The 18,388-nt window shown below is 42.1% G+C and overlaps 1 protein-coding gene across 1 annotated transcript in view; it reads right to left on the bottom strand.

The window, feature by feature from the left end:
- Positions 1 to 2,299: 2,299 nt before the first annotated feature.
- LOC124040326 (potassium channel subfamily K member 1-like) overlaps positions 2,300 to 18,388 on the bottom strand; it is a 30,307-nt gene continuing 14,218 nt past the window's right edge. The window contains exons 3-4 of the mRNA XM_046357425.1: positions 3,970 to 5,954; positions 2,300 to 3,908 (exon numbers count right to left, since the gene is read on the bottom strand). Of these exons, the coding sequence (XP_046213381.1) occupies positions 5,683 to 5,954 (272 nt within the window). The 3' untranslated portion in view covers positions 2,300 to 3,908; positions 3,970 to 5,682. The remainder of the gene's footprint in view (positions 3,909 to 3,969; positions 5,955 to 18,388) is intronic.

The following is an 18,388-nucleotide window of genomic DNA, read 5'->3' as shown; positions in this document are numbered from 1 at the left end:
TTATAATTTCTGTCCATTTTCTCTGCAGTTGGACCAATCGACTGAAGTCAGTGGGGAAGCCCAGTTGATTGTGTTTGTGCGATAGAGACATTTCGGCAATTAATGAGCACATTCTGTTCTGCTAGAAGCTAATGGGGAGAACTACAAGTGAGGATGTGTTTGGATTGGAAATTCTGTGTTCATGTGTGCATGGATGGAGCTGCATCAATGCCTGGGAGAGTGAAATGATTAATTGTCCACATAAAGTAAATCCCACTGTAATGCTCCAGGTGTCGTGGCTGTGGAGTCAAATGCAGGAGACAGAGTTCAATGCTGTGCGTCTTTTAATAGCACCAACGCACCACAGGGTGCTCACAAAAGTTACGTTCCCAAACACAGGGAATCAAAAAATACAATGGAAAAAATCACGACCAGGCACTAACACGTACCTCTACAACAGAGCCGAAGGTTACATTGAAATAATCCCGCACAACAACCAGGCGGGCCGGCTGACTAATAAAGACAAACTAATTAACATGAACAGGTGCTACCACTAAACATACAAGGAGGGGGAGGAAAAACAATCAGTGGCAGCTAATAGGCCGGTGACAACGACCGCCGAGCTCCACCCGCCCGGGAAGGGGAAGCACCCTCGGTCGGACTTGTGACACCCACTGTATCATTCACAGAGAGGCATTAGCCAGCAAGAGAATGAATCCTGAGTTACATTATGTTTTGATGCAGTGAAAGTTATTAACTTTATCATCATAAATCCAGACCTCTGAACTGTACGTGCGTTTCTCAGCCAGTCAATCATGAATCAGCTGGCATAATTTTTATGGATATAATATATATACACACAAAGAAATGTAAATTTAAAAAAGGTCAAACGAAACAAAGTGCAGCTAGTTCGCAGTCTTTACAGCTTCAGTTTGAAGTGATTGTGTTAGCTGTGTTGTTGGCTAGCTTCTCTGAACAACAGTCTTTACAGCTTCAGTTTGAAGATTGTGTTAGCTGTGTTGTTGGCTAGCTCCTCTGAACAACAGTCTTTACAGCTTCAGTTTGAAGATTGTGTTAGCTGTGTTGTTGGCTAGCTTCTCTGAACAACAGTGTCCTGATGAGTGAGCACATTTTCTTTGTGTTAGCTGTGTTGTTGGCTTGCTCCTCTGAACAACAGTGTCCTGATGAGTGAGCACATTTTCTTTGATTGTGTTAGCTGTGTTGTTGGCTTGCTCCTCTGAACAACAGTGTCCTGATGAGTGAGCACATTTTCTTTGTGTTAGCTGTGTTGTTGGCTTGCTCCTCTGAACAACAGTGTCCTGATGAGTGAGCACATTTTCTTTGTGTTAGCTGTGTTGTTGGCTTGCTCCTCTGAACAACAGTGTCCTGATGAGTGAGCACATTTTCTTTGATTGTGTTAGCTGTGTTGTTGGCTTGCTCCTCTGAACAACAGTGTCCTGATGAGTGAGCACATTTTCTTTGATTGTGTTAGCTGTGTTGTTGGCTTGCTCCTCTGAACAACAGTGTCCTGATGAGTGAGCACATTTTCTTTGATTGTGTTAGCTGTGTTGTTGGCTTGCTCCTCTGAACAACAGTGTCCTGATGAGTGAGCACATTTTCTTTGCCAGGTGAAATCACGGCTCATTATATCATTATGTGTGTATCCAAATAAATCACTAAAAAAACAGCTTATGCAAAAGCACCTACTTTGCTGTTATTCTGGCTGCACTTTTTGATGTGACTGTAAGTTAGCCGTGGTTGGCTAGCTAGCAAGCAAGGGATAAGAAAATGGTCAGCCAGTATGGCAATGGAACATTTAGATCGAACGACTGGGTCGCGTCCATAGATTCAGAACAAAAAGACTGAACGACTGGGTCGTGTCTCTGACAACCGACCCGATGAAACGAACATCCAGCCGGCTTAGGTAGCAACGCTAGATTTGAGTTGGGACGATATCTTGTGGAAGGATGAAATATAAATAATCTGAACATTTTTATGAAAATGTCAATCAATATTTGAATATGTTGTATAAAAGTGATAATGCCCGAGAAGACGGTGTTTGGAGGATATATTGGCGAGGTTTGCCGGCCCTCGACTTAGTCTCGGACCTAACAACACCTGTGCCAATATATCCTCTAAACACCGGCTTCTCGGGCATTATCACTTATGTAGATGTCAGAGTGGAGTGCAATGACAATCATCGTAGCACAGTGATAAAGAAGTCATGACGAGAGCATGTTGGTGTTTCTCTACATATGTAATGGATTGAAAAGAGCAATAGCTTTCAAACAATTTAACAGTAAATTTCCACGCTGCATTATGGGAGTCTAAATCTGCATTTATTTCTATGAGAAACTAGACAGAGCACAATAATATACAGGTGTTGTTATTGCACAGATACACAGGCGACTGAAATAGCGCATGCACCACACAATAACACTGACAAGCATTGACAAGGACTTCGACAGCTTTGTGTGCTATAAGACCAATGTGGCATATATATAAATCAATTAAAGAATAGACCAATGCATTTCAGACAAAATATTTATAACAGTAAAAATATCACTGCAACTGTCAAGTCCCATTAGCCAGGGGGAGACTGTCATTCTCCCTTTTGACCAATTAACAAAAGTACCAACACGATTACATACAATTCCTCTGTTTGCTAAACTGGTATTCAAAACAAAACATTCTTGACAATGTTAAATAAAACAAAACATTCTTGACAATGTTAAAGGCTTCTACTCATTGTCATTGTGCGATGTAGAAGAGTTTTGTGGAAAGAACTACAGTCAAAACAAAAACCCTGAAACGTTCTTAGATGATCTATAAAACATAATTCTGCACAACACAACCATATGTTGAAACTGAAACGTCTACATTCTCAAGAATGGACAGCAGTTTCCTGTCTGGTACAATATAATCAGGTAGGATTTGGTGCGATAAACGAAGTCTGTCCCATCTGAAAAATGTACTCATATAGTATGATTGAGTAGTGTATGATATAGGCTAGTCTGTCCTACAGATGTAGGATCTTAATTTGATCTATATTGTCACAGCAAAATAATCCTGCAGCAACAGGATTTGAACGTTTAGTCCATAATGTTGCTTGATCGGTGGTTAGGCTATTAGCTGGAAAAAAGTAGGCTACATAAAAAGTGCAATACTGTTAATATAACCATGTGTTAGTGTGGGTTTTCAGCAAATTTATGTAAATCACAAAGCTCATCTTCAAATTCTCTGAAACAAAAGGGTAATCAAATTAAGATCCTAAATCTGTAGAAATAATATTACCAGTATGTACACAAGCAAATCAGCTGGTACTGTAGGCTACGAGCAAATTACTTCCAAATACAGGATGACATTAAGTCAGGAAAAATATGTACAAGCAAATCAATGTTGATGTACAAGCAAATGTTCCTTGATGGACATCTTAACTTAAATGTTAATATAGTACATTTTTTGTAGATCTTTGGACAATATATGTCAGATAACTCATGATGCAGCTATTGAAAATCAGTTTGAGGTTTGACTGCATTGCACTGTAAAGCAGTCCTGTCTGTCAATCAGTGTTTCCTATCTTCAAGTTTCTCTCACAATGACGCTCTCATGGAGTACGTTTACTTGAAATCATCATCTGCATAAATCATAAATACACATTTGTAAACACTCCACTTTACATTCTCCAAAAATACTAGGCTCTTTTTAAATTTGGTTCAAAAACTGTTCGTATTCTCATCTTTAAATATAAATTCCAGTATCAAATAATGTCTTGTGTCACAGAGCAGTCCTTAAGTTTTCTACAAACTGCCAGCCTACTAACATTACTTATGAATTTAGTGGTTTACCCTCTTTGTCCTCTCACTTAAAGATGCACTATGCAGAAATCGATCCCCCATTACTTGGTTGGCAAAATTCAGATAGTACACCTAATTTCAGTTTATATGGTGACAAAACAAGCAAGTATAGTAAAGAGAATTATTGTACCACCTAATTTCAGTTTATATGGTGACAAAACAAGCAAGTATAGTAAAGAGAATTATTGTACCATCTAAACCACTGTGAAATTATGTATCATTTCCATAACCAAAATGTTTATTTTCAGCTATAAGCAGCTGGTGTACAAATCCAAAAGTAAAACTTAACGGGAAGCATAGAAATAGCACACATAGAACAAATCTTCTTAGACTTGCTTTCAATTAAAGATCTATAACTTATTTGTGAATTTGGTCAGGTCGCCCAAAACGTTCCATATTGCAGCTTTAAATCTGAGGTACGGGAAATTACTTTTGTACTTTCCAGAACCAATTATTTTCATACAAAATGTTCAACCCAGTAATTTCCCATTTCCGAGTGGTGTCACATAAGATGAACAGTAACCTGCTGTGTTCAAATAATTTATGAAAATACACTGCGACAAAAAAAATGAAGGGTGCTTTGTGGTTCTATACATAATCTTTGAGGGACATGATATGAGCAACTGGACCTTTTTTGTTTTAAATAGCAGCATTTCTTCTAGCAGCGTACCCTGCTTGGGGTCTGCCTCATTCTTGCTCCCCCTTTAAGTTTAAAAAAAGCTTTTATAATTTGTCACTAACGTTCAATAAACCACATATTACACAGTAAATCCCTTTCTTTTAGACAAATCAACATGATAAATACACAGTACTGCGCGAGACATGAAACATTTAACTACCTTAAAATAACATTGCAAGTTGTACTTTTAAACTAGCATCAAACAAATGTCTTACTGTAATTAATACACAGAGCATTTACAACGATGAAATGTGCTACTGTTGTATACCTGATACAGTTAACCTGAATAAATGCGTTCCATTAAACTCCTGTAAAATAGTACTTAAGGTATATGTATACAGACACATTACGGCACAATGTGATATTCAGTTACATTTTACAAGGTGGATGTCCCATTAAATGTTCCCTAATGTGCTATTGTCAAGTCAGTTCTATGAAGCCCATAACTGTGCTTATGTATTACAGGGTTTTTATTATGCCTTATAACTTGCGATGAGCGAGTTCATAATGCATTATAGATATGTGCTTAAATGTTATTCCATCCATGAGAACAGCTGATAGAACAGCCATGCTGAGCGAGGACTTTGACAATGAACGAAGCTATAGCAGGCGTTTTCCTTATCATTAAGTTGACCAGCGTACATATCAGGTATACATATGAAGGCTATATTAAGTTTTTCCTATGTCAGTGAATACAGATCTTGTTAATGCAGTATAGCACAATATGCTCATTTTTCATCATTAAGAGAGTGATAGTTAAGTTTCTCATGGATGGTAAAGGGCTAAAAGACAATCGTTCAATTTCAACATTACTAACAATGGTTTGAAGTTGAGCTTTTGTTTTTAAAATGCATCCTTATGCTGAAGCTTAAGTTATAATGTAGTCACAAATATCCTTCTACGAGAGTCCTCTGTATCACCCTCCCATAGGTTGCATCCCAATTCTCTACCCTTTTCATTAAAAAACATTGAATTGGTGTAAGCATTCACTGGGGAGAGAGTTTCAGCTAACGTTAAAGTTTCACCTAGAAAATTCATGATAGGCAGTGTACACTTCAAAAGAAGGATAGCAAAATGGGATGCAAACTTGGGTTTCACCATCCCCCTTCAGTACTCTCCTTTTCCTTGCCTATTTCACCACAACATTTGTAACTATTTCCCCCCCCTCTAGTTGATCATGGGGTCATCTCCACCAGGCGAGGCCAGCACGGGGCCACTAACGAAGGGTACGTCCTTAATCTTGTCCCCCTTGAGCGAGGTGGAGTCGGACTGGTGGGACACGGAGGTGAAGGACAGATGGTCGTGCTCCAGTATTGCCAGGCGGTCCTGTGGTTTCTCCTTCTTCAGATAGAACATCTTCCTCAGGGTCTTCAGCTGCTGCAGCTCACAGAAGGTCTCCAAGACAACCAGCATCACAACCAGGCCCAGGAGGAGGTAGACTGGAGAGAAAAGGAATAATACAGACAAGGGGTTACTAGAGGAACCATTATCAATCACAGAAGGTCTCCAGGACCACCAGCATCAACCAGGCCCAGGAGGAGGTAGACTGGAGAGAAAAAAGGAATAATACAGACAAGGGGTTACTAGAGGAACCATTATCAATCACAGAAGGTGTCCAGGACCACCAGCATCAATCAGGCCGGGCAACAGGTAGACTGAGGGGGGCGGCAGAGATGGAGAGAGCAATGTTGCATTTCATTCAAATAAAATCTTTAGCAATATTTACTCATGGATTTCATGCAAATGATGCTCATTGAATTGAGAGGGAGAGATGAGTTAAACCAACACTAGCTGAGACGGAGAAAGGATGTGACCGTAGAAGTGTAAGCAACACTAGGCGAGAGGAGGTGACCTTACCAGATGCTCTTATCCAAAGCGACTTAGTACATTCATCTTAAGATAGCTAGGTGGGACAACCACATATCACAGTAAGTACATTTTTCCTCAAAGTAGCTCTCAGCAAAGTCAAAGCTAGTAAGATAAAACAAAATGTGCGTGTTAGTTCACAAAAGGGGTGCTGTGGGACTTTTTAAAGATGATCTTTAACGAGGTAGTGTTTCAGATGTTTTCAGAAGATGGGCAGGGACTAATTGGGGTGCCAGGACAGAAAAGAGCTTGGAACTGTGCTGAGCGGGTGCTGCCCTCCGGGTAGGGTTGCGAGGGCCAAGAGACCGGAGGTGGTAGAATGGAGTACTAAGGTTGGGCTGTATGTTTTGAGCATAGCCTGGAGGTAGGGAGGGGCAGTTCCTCTTGCCGCTCGGTAAGCAAGTACCGTGGTCTTGTAGTGGATGTGAGCTTCCTTGGGAAGTTGAAAAACAGGCAGTTTGCAGCATTCTGGATAAGTTTCAGGGGTTCGTTGGCACAAGCGGGGAGCCCAGCCAACAGAAAGTCACAGTAGTCCAGATGGGAGATGACAATGCCTGGATTAGGACCTGTGCCCGCTTCCTATGTGAGGTAGGGTCATATTCACAGATGTTGTAGAGCATGAACTGCTTTGATATCTGCAGAGAATGACAGGGTGTTGTCCAAGGTCATGGCAAGGTTCTTATCACTCTGGGATGGGGACACCATGGAGTCAACCATGATGGCGAAGTCTTTGAGCGGGCAGGCCTTCCCAGGAAGAAGAGCAGCTCAGTCTTGTCGAGGCTGAGGAGGCGAGGCAACATTCAAGCGGAGATATCTGCCATGCGTGTTGCCATGTGTGTGTCAGAAGGGGGAAGGAGAAAAGTAGTTAACGGGATTTCAGCCGTAAGAAGTTAACAGGATCGCTTTGACAACAGCCAGTGAAAGTGCAGGGCGCCATATTCAAACAGAAAACTCATAATAGAATTCCTCAAACATACAAGTATTATACACCATTTTAAAGCTAAACTTGTTGTTAATCCCAGCAGTGTCCGATTTCAAAAAAGGCTTTACGACGAAAGCATACCATACCATTGTTAGGTCAGCGCATAGTCACAGAAAAACACAGCCATTTTTTCAGCCAAAGAGAGAAGTCACAAAAAGCAGAAAGAGATTAATGTATCACTAACCTTTGATGATCTTCATAAGATGGCACTCATAGTTCATATTTATATCCAAAAATCTCAGTTTACATTGGCGTGTTATGTTCAGTAATGTTTCGCTTAGAGCCACATAAATTTACAGAAATACTATTCATAAATGTTGATGAAAATACAAGTGTAATGCATGGAATTAAATATATACTTCCCCTTAATGCAACCGCTGTGTCAGATTTCAAAAACTCTGAGCAATAATCTGAGTACAGCGCTCAGAGACCAAAACAAGCCATACAGATACCCGCCATGTTGGAGTCAACAGAAGTCAGAAATAGCATTATAAATATTCACTTACCTTTGATGATCTTCATCAGAATGCACTCCCAGGAATCCCAGTTCCACAATAAATGTTTGTTTTGTTCGATAAAGTCCATCATTTATGTCCAAATACCTCCTTTTTGTTTGCGCGTTTAGTTCACAAATCCAAATTCACATGTCAAACGATGTATATAATCAACCTTTAAGATGGAACATTATTGAAGATTTATGATAACAACCGGACAATTCCTTTGTCTTTAGAAATGAAAGGGAACGCAGCTCGCCCTCACGGCTGCCGCACGAGACTTAGCTCATTCTGCCAGACACCTGGTTCAAACAGCTCTTATTTGCTCCCCCTTCACAGTAGAAGCCTCAAACAAGGTTCTAAAGACTGTTGACATCTAGTGGAAGCCTTAGGAAGTGCAATTGGTTCAAATTTTACACTGTATATTGGAGAGGCAAAGACTTGAAAACCTCAGATTTCCCACTTCCTGGTTGGATTTTTTCTCAGGTTTATGCCTGCCACATGAGTTCTATTATACTTACATCATTCAAACAGTTTCAGAAACTTCATTTGGTTTCTATCCAAATCTACTAATAATATGCATATATTAGCTTCTGGGCCTGAGTAGAAGGCAGTTTACTCTGGGCACCTTATTCATCCAAGCTACTCGATACTGCCACCCGGCCATAAGAAGTTAAGTGTCATCCGCATAGCAATGATAGGAGAAACCATATCATTGACGGAACAAAGAGGGCCTAAAACGAGCCCTGGGGGACACCAGTCATGAGAGTACGTGGTGCAGACACAGATCCTCTCCAATTCACCTGGTAGGAGCAGCCTGTAATCGGAGTGTGCGGTGCCTGAGATGACCAGCCCTGAGAGAGGGTGGAAAAGAAGAAATTATGGTTCCATCTGCTGCCTTCGACACTGAGATCTACGAGGATGAGAACAGAGGCAGTGCGGAGAGCCTCCGTGAAGAAGAGCAGTCTCAGTTGAGTGACCAGTCTTGAATTCAGATAGAACGATATTAGTGACGATAACATGAGAGAGAGTTGGTCAGAGACAGCACGCTCAAATGTTTTGGAAAGAAAAGGGATACCGGTCTGCAGTTTCTGACGTCAGAGTCAAGTGTTGGTTTCTTGAGGAGTAGAGCGACTTGGGCCATTTTGAAGTCAGAGGGGACACAGCCAGTGGTCAGAGATGAGTTGATGAGGGAAGTGAGAAGGTCTCCAGATATAGTCTGAAGAAGGGAGGAGGGGATGGTGTCGAGCGGGCATGTTGTCAGGCAGCTGGACCTCACTAGTCTCAGAAAGGGGATAGTGTGAGTCATAGGATGCGGAAAGGGAAGAGTAGGGTTGAAAAGGCAGAAGGATTGAGCAGAATGGAGAGAGGATAGAAGAGGAGAGCAAAGATTGTGACTGCTTTTGACCATCTGGATAGGGGATGTGGCTCGGGTTGGAGGACAGAAAAGAGACGGAAAAGGAAACAAAGTAGTGATCAGAGACATGGAGGGCTGCAGTGAGATTAGTAGGCGAACAGCCTCAAGTAAAGATGAGGTTGAGCGTATTACCTACCTTGTGAGTGGGAGGGGACTGGGAAAGGGTGTGTTCAAAAGAGGCAAGCAGGGGAGTTGGAAATTAATCGAAAAGCAGACGTCTAGAGGTTGAAGTCGCCAAGTACGAAGAGTGGTGAGCCATCGTCAGAAAATGAGTTTATCAAGGTGTCAAGCGCATTGAGGAATAACAATTTTAAAAAAGAGCCAAATCTAAGCGCACCTGGTGGGTGACTATTGTCATCTATGTTACAGTTGAGTGGACATGTGACTATGTAATTCAAATTAAGAGATGGACAGGTGAGGGAGAAGAGAAAATTTTCATTTAGGAGAAATGAGGCTGTTCGCCTACTAATCTCACTGTGCCACCACTGCGATGACCAGATGCTCTCGGACTATGAGGGAAAACATAGTTAGATGAAGAGAGAGCAGCTGGAGTATGTGTGCGCTCTGGGGTGATCTAGGTCTCCATCAGGGCAGCATAAGCTGAGATGAACTCTGCGTTCTTGACTTTAGATTGGCAGTTCCAACGCTGCCAGAGACCAGGAATTCCACATGGGTTGTGTGCGCAGGGTCCACTAATTTAGAAAGGTTGCAGCCAAGGGGTGGGGTGTGTCTGTAAAGTCGACAGGGAGAATAGTGAACTGGGATAGAAAACACACAACAAGCTACAAATATCTAAAATAAAATCAGAAAATAAGTACCGTAATTTCTGGACTATTAGGCGCACCCGAATATAAGCCGCACCCACTGAATTAAATGTTTTATTTATTTTGTACATAAATAAGCCGCACGTGCCTACCGGTACATTGAAACAAATTAACTTAATTTTGCACGGCCAATTTTTCAGTTTTTGATTTGTTAAAAAAGTTTGAAATATCCAATAAATGTTGTTCCACTTCATGATTGTGTCCCACTTGTTGTTGATTCTTCACACAAAAATACAGTTTTATATCTTTATGTTTGAAGCCTGAAATGTGGCAAAAGGTCGCAAAGTTCAAGGGGGCCGAATACTTTCGCAAGGCACTGTAAATGGTTTATGGCCGTTCATGGTTCGGGCTCGGCCCCTTAGTTCTAGTGAAGGGAAATCTTAAGGCAACAGCATACTAATGGCATTCTAGACGATTCAGTGCTTCCAACTTTGTGGCAACAGTTTGGGGAAGGCCCTTTCCTGTTTCAGCATGACAATGCCCCCGAGCATTAAGCGAGGTCCAGAGAAAAATGGATTGTCAACAACAGTGTGGAAGAACTTGACTGGCCTGCACAGAGCCCTAACCTCAACCCCATCAAACACCTTTGGTATTAATTGGAATGCTGACTGAGCCAAGCCTATTCGCCCAACATCAGTGCCCGACCACACAAAATAAAAGTCCCTGGAGCAATGTTAAAATAGATAATTTAGAACCAATAATAAAAACAGTTCTACAGAACATCAACAAAGTGCCTGCCCTGCCACAAAATGCTGAACTTATTTTTAATAGGGCAGGGATCTACTCTGAAACATTTTGAAAGGAGTAGAAATGTAGAAGCACACAGAAATAAAATCGGAGAACAATGACTAAAAGTTAATGAAAAAAAGTTTTGGGCTCCATTTGGCCGTGATTTTGTCCCCTATCAATCTGGAGATGTCACGTCATTGTAACAATCCTATTATACATAGCACAGTACGTATCTGAAAGCAAATGTCCATTTTGACCAATATCATTCCTGCTCCCTGTTACAAGGAATCCCTCCTTTGCCCCCTCTAACCTTGATAACACATTTGAGAGATGGGGAGAGCTAGGGATCAATAACATAGGGGATCTATATATAGAAGGGATCTTTGCCTCTGATTTGTTGTGGGAAACATACTTCTGGGAAGATTGTAACTTTTTCAGATACCTACAGATTAGAGACTGTTAGAAAACATGTTCCTACATTTGGAAATGCCAAACCTTCCATGTTTGACAGATGCATAAAAAGTTGTCCCACCTCAGGCAAACAGATCTAATCTATATGACACTTTTCAATCTGTTAGCACACCTTCTACAGATGCCATTAAGGCAAAATGGGAGGAAGAGCTAGGCACTGACATTTCTGTAGCAGACTGGGAAGAGAGCTTGGAGCATATCTACACCTGCTCAATTAACTACAGACATAGTCTCACAAATCAAGACAGATTATTCCAAAACTAAGCTGCATAGCATATTTCCTGATACCTCTCCCATGTGAGTTAACACTACTCTACTGCTTTGCCCTACGCTCTAACTTGCATGGTTATTGGTGTGGAATTTTTGGGATCCTCTGAATTTCTGGAGACTAATTGACCCAGACCAGCTTCTGATCAACCTGGGAGTGTCACAAACCCTGAACAGATAAACCAACAGGTAAAAATGTTTTTGCGCCCAAATGCTTACTTAGAAGCCCTTAACCAGCAATGCAATTCAATGAATAGAGTTCAGAAAATAAACTAAAGTAAAAAATAAAAAGTAAAGTCTGGGTGGCCATTTGATTAATTATTCAGCAGTCTTATAGCTTGGGGGTAAAAGCTGTTAAGGAGCCTTTTGGACCTAGACTTGGCGCTCCGGTACTGCTTGCCATGCGGAAGCAGAGAGAAAAAGTCTATGATTTGGGTGACTGGAGTCTGACAATTTTTTGGGCCTTCCCCTGACACCGCCTAGTAGGTCTTGGATGGCAGGAAGCTTGGCCCCAGTTTTGTATTGGGCCGTACGCACCACCCTCTGTAGCACCTGAAGGTCGGAGGCCGAGCAGTTGTCATACCAGGCGGTTATGCAGCCGGTCAGGATGCTCTCGATGGTGCAGCTGTATAAATTTGAGGATCTGGGGACCCATGACAAAAAAATTCAGACTCCTGAAGTGGTTGTTGTCGTGGCATCACACTGCCAGGTCTCTGACCTCGTCCCTATAGACCGTCTCATCGTCTCATTGTTGTGACGTCAGCAAACTTAATGACAGTGTTGGAGTCGTGCTTAGCCACGCAGTCGTTGGTGAACAGGAGGGGACTAAGCACGCACCACTGAAGGGCCCCGGTGTTGAGGATCAGCGTGTTCGGTGTGTTGCCTACCCTTGCCACCTGCGGTCGACCTGTCAGGAAGTCCAGGATCCAGTTGCAGATGGAGGGGTTTAGTCCCAGGGTCCTTAGCTTCGTGATGATCTTCGTGGGCACTATGGTGTTGAACGCTGAGCTGTAGTCAATGAACAGAATTCTCATATTGGTGTTCCTTTTGTCCAGGTTGGAAATGGCAGTGTGGCGTGAGATTGAGACATCTGTGGGTCTGTTGGGGCGGTATGTGAATTGGAGTGGGTCTAGGGTTTCCTGGATGATGGTGTTGATGTGAGGCATGACAAGCCTTTCAAAGCACTTAATGGCTAACGTCATGAGTGCTACTGGGCGGTAAACATTTAGGCAGGTTATCTTCTCTTCCTTGGGCACAGGGACTATGGTGGTTGCTTGAAACATGTAGGTATTACGGACTCTGTCAGGGAGAGGTCGGCGCATGCTCGGAGTACACGCCCTGGTAATCTGTCTGGCCTCGCGGCCTTGTGAATGTTGACCTGTTTAAAAAGGTCTTCCTCACGTCGGCTACAGAACACCTGGTGCTCTCATGCATGCTTCAGTGTTGCTTGCCTCGAAGTTTGCAAGCCCTGACACATCCGACGAGCGTCAGAGCCAGTGTAGTAGGATTGAGTCTTCGTCCTGGATTGCCTCTTTGATGGTTCGTTATAGGGCATAGTCGGACTTCTTATGAGCGTCCGGATTGGTGTCTCGCTTCTTGACAGCGGCAGCTCTAGCCTTTAGCTCGGTGCAGATGTTGCCTGTAATCCATGGATTATGGTTGGGATATGTACATATTGTCAATGCCATTGTATGAATCACGGAACATATTCCAGTCCGTGCTAGCAAAATAGTCCGGTTGCGTAGCATCCGCATCATCGGACCACTTCTGTATAGAGCAAGTCACTGGTATTTCCTGCTTTAGTTTTTGCTTGTAAGCAGGAATCAGGTAATCAATTATGGTCAGATTTGCCAAATGGAAGTCGAGTTTTGTAAGCGTCTCTGTGTGTGGAGTAAAGATGGTCTAGAGTTGTTTTTTCTCCTCTGGTTAGTGCCAGCATCAGTCTTAGTGCCAGCATCAGTTTGTGGTGGTAAATAGACTGCTACGAATAATATAGATGAGAACTCTTGGTAGACAGGATACCTCATGATAAGCTGTAGACCACACTACCTCAAGCGAGCAATACAGACACTTCTTTAATATTAGACTATTGCACACCAGCTGTCATTGACAAAGACACACACCCCCGCCTCTAGTCTTACCAGACGTAGCTGCTCTGTCCTGCTGATGCACGGAAAACACAGCCAGCTCTATATTATCGGTGTCTTTAAGCCACGACTCAGTGGCTTAACCGTTTTTAATGTCTCGTTGGTAGGATAGTTTCGACCGTATAGCGAGTGTAGTGGCTTCCTTTCGTCTTTACCATGGCCACTGCCCAAGCCTGAAGCGGGGTTGTTTGGTACGCATACAGTCCACACAAAGTTTTCAAACGGCCAAACATTCAATGACATCCAGGGGTATGGTGCAACAAAAATGTTTATTCTTCTTATATCTAACAAATAAATGTTTCTCCAATTAACTTAAAGCATAGAATACTTTATATGGAAAATACATATTATGACCTGTCTGTATGTCTGAATGGTCAAAAAAACTATACTGCTCCCGCATCTAGCAAGGACTCCCTCTCCCGAAGGCCCAACTTCCTGCCTTTATCCTAACACAATACAATGAATAGGCAAGAGGGGGGGCCAAAAACTAAGTTACACTAACAACAAATGAATATATCTCAATCAGGTAAATATAAATCATAAAGGTACGTACCTAATATTTCATCATTTACATTTAATATATTTACACAAATATACATGGAGCTCCATATGTTCGGTCTTTTATACAAATATGTCCAAATCGGCTCTAACAGCGAGTGTCTTCCAGTGATTGCACGTTGGCCAATAGAACCGATGGTAATGGCGATTTACTCGCATCCTAACACAGCACCCCGACCTTCTCCCTCCATCTCTGCCTTTTCTTCAAGCAAAGGACGGGGATTTGAGCCTGGTCTCCGGAGAGCAGCATGTCCTTGTGTTTATATACACGTCTTTTATGTTTATATAAGAATTGCATACTTATTTTCTACAAAGTACCTATACACCATTGTGTTCAATAAAAAAAGTGAGCAAAAAAACATTATTTTGGGAGTGATCCATGCTCAATCAAGCACAATTAGTGTGTGATAAATGATCAGCTGGATCTTAAAGGGATGGTCCGTTACTGTGGTAACTGCTTGCCTGTGATTGAGAAAATCAGAGTGATTTCTTCCTAGCAGCAGACAGGTGCAGCAAACGCAAACGTATATTGAAAAACAACCTAGCATGTGAACAACACGATATAACTGGCCAAAAAACGAGGACATGGTCACACTTTAGTAGCCTTTCTTGTAACTTCTACATGTAGGCTATGGATTAAAACATTTAAATAAAATGTTCCCCAAATGCTCTGTGTGACCACCCGCCAATGTGGCTGGTGAAATATACATTCGTAGTTACCAATCCTGGAGGTGACCTTAGAAGAGGAAGCCTTGTCACTTCCTTTCTGGCGCACGTCACTTCTTGTTGAAGGTGGTAAGAGGGAGAGTTTTGGAAAGTCGATTGAAAAAGTTGAGTTACTAGCTAAGCTACCTTTTGAGTTTGGATCCTGCGACTAACTGTCCAGTTATCCAGCCAACCAAGGCCGGGTCTGAGGAGCTGTTTGGTGCCTAGCTAGCTGCCTATTAAGCTAGCAGGGTTTTCTTGAGGGCTTGAACGCAGCCCACGACGCGGTTAGTCATTGTAGCTGGGACCGCAGATTGTGGCTCTCGATCCCTGATGTTTTTGTTGTTGTCAACCTTCCCTGGGCCCTGCTCTGTCTGGAAGTGCGAGGAGTAACAACTATGTTGCTACCATGACAAAGACGAAAGACGGCGGGAGTATGGCCACCCGGACTATTTGATCACCCGGACAATTTGCATTGACACCCCCACCCTTTGTTTTTACAATGTTGCTACTTGTCACTTTACCTCTATCTACATGTACAAATGAGCAAGATGGCCCCAACAGCTCTGCTCTAGCTCTAAAACAACTTTGTAGTGATTTGTTTTTTTGTGTGCCATTTCTTACATTATTAGCCCAGAATGTTTTTTTTGCGTTATTACATGCAGCCAGAAATAACTTCTGGATATCAGAGTGGGGGTAACTCACCAGCATTACGATCAGGAATACGACTTTCCCCAATTGGATCATTTGTTCGCACCCCCCAGGGCAATTGATCTTATCCCAGAGGCTGCTCCATGAAGCCGCCGGCGAAGAAGAGGTATTCGGAGTGGACTTCTAGTTCGACTCAGGAGGGGGGGCATCCACTGTTTCTGAGTATATTACTCGCTAATGTTCATTTTCTGGATAAAGTAAATGAGCTCAAGGTGAGGATCTTCTTCCAGAGAAACATCAGGGATAGTAACATACTCTTTCACAGAAACGTGGCTCTCTCAGGATATACTGTCCCCGTCCATACATCCATCTGGGTTCTCAGTACATCGTGCAGACAGGAATAAAGAACTCTCCTTGAAGAAGAAAGGCAGGAGTGTATGTTTCATGATTAACCATTCATGGTGCGATTGTGATAACATACAGGAACTCAAGTCCTTCTGGTGACCCGATCTAGAATACCTCAATCAAATGCCAACCGTATTGCGTCCCAAGAGAATTCTCTCCGGTTATAGTCAGAACCGTGTTTATCCTCCCTCAATCCAATACCATGACGGTCCTCAAAGAACTTCACTGGAAACCACATATCCTGAGGCCGCAGCTATTGTAGCTGGGGATTATAACAAAGCACGTTTGAGGAAAACACTAGCGATGTTCTAACAACACAATCAACACTCCTTCCAGACTCACATCAAACATCTCCAATCCAAAGTTAAATCTAGAATTGGCCCAAACAACTACCTCTTCCCCTACTGTATTTATTGTGCCCCTTTGAACCCCATTATTTCTATTTCTACTTCGCACATTTTTTTTAACCTTTATTTAACCAGGCAAGTCAGTTAAGAACATATTCTTATTTTCAATGACTGCCTGGGAACAGTGGGTTAACTGCCTGTTCAGGGGCAGAACGACAGACCTTGTCAGCTCGGGGGCTTGAACTCGGGGGCTTGAGGCTGTAGTCACGATACCAGATCCGGGACAATACCGTCATCAATATAAAAGGAATATAAAAGGAATACAAGAAATGCACTCTCTCGGGATTGAGGTTATTAATACGAGTGTAGCGAAATGCTTGTGCTTCTAGTTCCCACATTCTTCCACTGCAAATATACCATTCCAGTGTTTTAACTGCTATATTCTATTTACTTCGCCACCATGGCCTTTTTGCCTTTACCTCCCATCTCACCTGCTCACATTGTATATAGATTTATTTTTCTACTGTATAATTGACTGTACGTTTGTTTTACTCCATGTCAGTACGGAGACAAAGTGGAGACGCAATTCAACAGCTCAGACACGAGACGCATGTGGCAGGTTCTACAGACAATCACGGATTACAAAAGGTAAAACCAGCCACTTCAGACACAGAGGTCCCTAACCGAGTCTTCAGAGCATTTGCAGACCAGCTGGCTGGAGTGTTTACGGACATATTCATTCAAATCAAATGTTATTTGTCACATACACATGGTTAGCAGATGTTAACCTCTTGAGACTCTAGGGGCAGTATTTCATTTTTGGATAAAAAGACGTGCCCGTTTTAAGCGCAATATTTTGTCACGAAAAGATGCTCGACTATGCATGGAATTGATAGCTTTGGAAAGAAAACACTGACGTTTCCAGAACTGCAAAGATTTTCACTTTGAGTGCCCTAGAACAAAAGCTTCAGGCAAAACCAAGATGTTTCTGCAACCAGGAAATGAACAGGATTTCTGAGGCTACGTTTTGCATTATCTCCTTATATGGCTGTGAATGCGACAGGAATGAGCCTACCCTTTCTATCGTTTCCCCAAGGGGTCTGGAGCATTGTGACGTATTTGCAGGCATATCATTGGAAGATTGACCATAATAGACTACATTTGCCAAGTGTCGGCACGGTGTCCTGCGTGGAAATTGGTGCGCAAAACTCAGCTGCTGGTATTTTTCCATGGGATTCTGAGAAAAACCATGCTTCCACGAACGGCATATCAATGAAGAGATATTTGACAAAACACCTTGAGGATTGATTCAAACAACGTTTGCCATGTTTCGGTAGATATTATGGAGTCAATTCGGAAAAAAGTTAGACGTTTTGGTGACTGAATTTTCGGTTCGTTAGCCAAATGTGTAGTAACAAAGAGGAGCGATTTGTCCTACACAAAGAATCTTTCAGGAAAAACTGGACATCTGCTATGTAACTGAGAGTCTCCTCATTGAAACATCTGAAGTTCTTCAAAGGTAAATTATTTTATTTGATTCCTTTGCTGGTTTTTGTGAATATGTTGCGTGCTAAATGCTACGCTAAATGCTAAGCTAGCCATCAACACTCTTACACGAATGATTGATTTTCTATGGTTCAAAAGCATATTTTGAAAATCTGAGATGACAGTGTTGTTAAGCTTGAGAGCAGGCATATTTATTTCATTTCATTTGCAATTTTTAGAAATCGTTAACGTTGCGTTATGGTAATGAGCTTGAGGCTGTAGTCACGATACCAGATCCGGGACAATACCGTCATCAATATAAAAGGAATATAAAAGGAATACAAGAAATGCACTCTCTCGGGATTGAGGTTATTAATACGAGTGTAGCGAAATGCTTGTGCTTCTAGTTCCGACAGTTTAGTAATAACCAACAAGTAATCTAACTAACAACTCCAAAATTACTGTCTTATACACAGTGTAAGGGGATAAAGAATATGTACATAAGGATATATGAATGAGTGATGG

Source organism: Oncorhynchus gorbuscha, linkage group LG07 (assembly GCF_021184085.1).
Source record: "Oncorhynchus gorbuscha isolate QuinsamMale2020 ecotype Even-year linkage group LG07, OgorEven_v1.0, whole genome shotgun sequence".
NCBI lineage: Eukaryota > Metazoa > Chordata > Actinopteri > Salmoniformes > Salmonidae > Oncorhynchus > Oncorhynchus gorbuscha.
The sequence above is the reverse complement of the archived record's forward strand: the minus strand, read 5'-3'. Positions and strand labels throughout refer to the sequence as shown.